General features: G+C 58.3%; 1 protein-coding gene across 1 annotated transcript in view; it reads left to right on the top strand.

The window, feature by feature from the left end:
• Positions 1–676: 676 nt before the first annotated feature.
• MNEG_7904 (hypothetical protein) overlaps positions 677–1,063 on the top strand; it is a gene marked incomplete at both ends in the record, with an annotated part of 1,760 nt that continues 1,373 nt past the window's right edge. The window contains one exon of the mRNA XM_014043621.1: positions 677–752. Within this exon, the coding sequence (XP_013899075.1) occupies positions 677–752 (76 nt within the window). The remainder of the gene's footprint in view (positions 753–1,063) is intronic.

Genomic DNA, 1,063 nt, shown 5'->3' with positions numbered 1-1,063 from the left:
CTCTCTCTCTCTCTCTCTCTCTCTCTCTCTCTCTCTCTCTCTCTCTCTCTCTCTCTCTCTCTCTAGGCCTTCTGATTTTGCTCAAAGCGGGATATGGGCAGGAGTACCCCACCCGCTGTGTGCCCTTCATGGCACACTCAATGTGGTCGCTGTCTACTGCTGTCGTCGCGTCCGTTCCGTCCATCATGCCGTTCATGCGTACTCGCATCTGCTTACATCATCAGGGATAGTCATTAGTGATCAGAACATTCAGCAGTGGGAAATCGGCATGGGACGGCCGACAGGGATGAGGGGCACGTGAGAGAATTAGCTATCTCTGGGTGACCTTGTACTCATGCCTGGTTCGCAGCGGCGAGTGCTGCGCTCAACGGTCGCTGGCACGGGTCTCGACATGTTGAAGCGCTCAATCATTGCGATCCCCATACAAATGGGTCTGGTGCTGGGGGTGTGTGAGAGCGTCACCAGACACAACCAAGAGCTGGCATTTGTTATGACACTGCATTCCGGGAGAGTGAGAGCTTCAGCGTTTTGACAAGGTGAACACGCGCACTTATTGTACCTACACACTCGCTTTCCGAACACTTCAATCAAAGCTCTCGCTGTACCTCGAACTCAGGCTTCCTTCCAATCTTCACATCGCCAGGCAACCGCGGGTGCGTCGACCACAACTTGCACCATGAGGCATACGAACATCCTCCTGATCTCTCTAGTGCTCAGCGCTGCCTGCACATCGGCGCGGCCGCTCGGAACAGGTGCGCGTTCAGAGCGGGTGGCGAACCATCAGCCAAGGGGGGCGCGAGCGGTCGCGTCAACACGCGGGTGGCGCAGCGTCAGCAACCGAGGTGGCATCAGCGTATGTATGGCTCCAGCAAAGGGCCCTGACAAGGTCACAGCACGCGACGCCCGGACGCCTGCATCGCCGCTTCGTCTGCAAGCGCTTGTGCGCCCAGCCACGCCACATTCGGGGCCGCGCACCCACTACCGCACCCCGTTCAATTTCAAGCCCCATCTCACATCATCAGACCCGTCCTTCGCCCCCAATCAACGCCCCCGCCCGGCACTC

Source organism: Monoraphidium neglectum (genome assembly GCF_000611645.1).
Source record: "Monoraphidium neglectum strain SAG 48.87 unplaced genomic scaffold scaffold01445, whole genome shotgun sequence".
NCBI lineage: Eukaryota > Viridiplantae > Chlorophyta > Chlorophyceae > Sphaeropleales > Selenastraceae > Monoraphidium > Monoraphidium neglectum.
The sequence above is the reverse complement of the archived record's forward strand: the minus strand, read 5'-3'. Positions and strand labels throughout refer to the sequence as shown.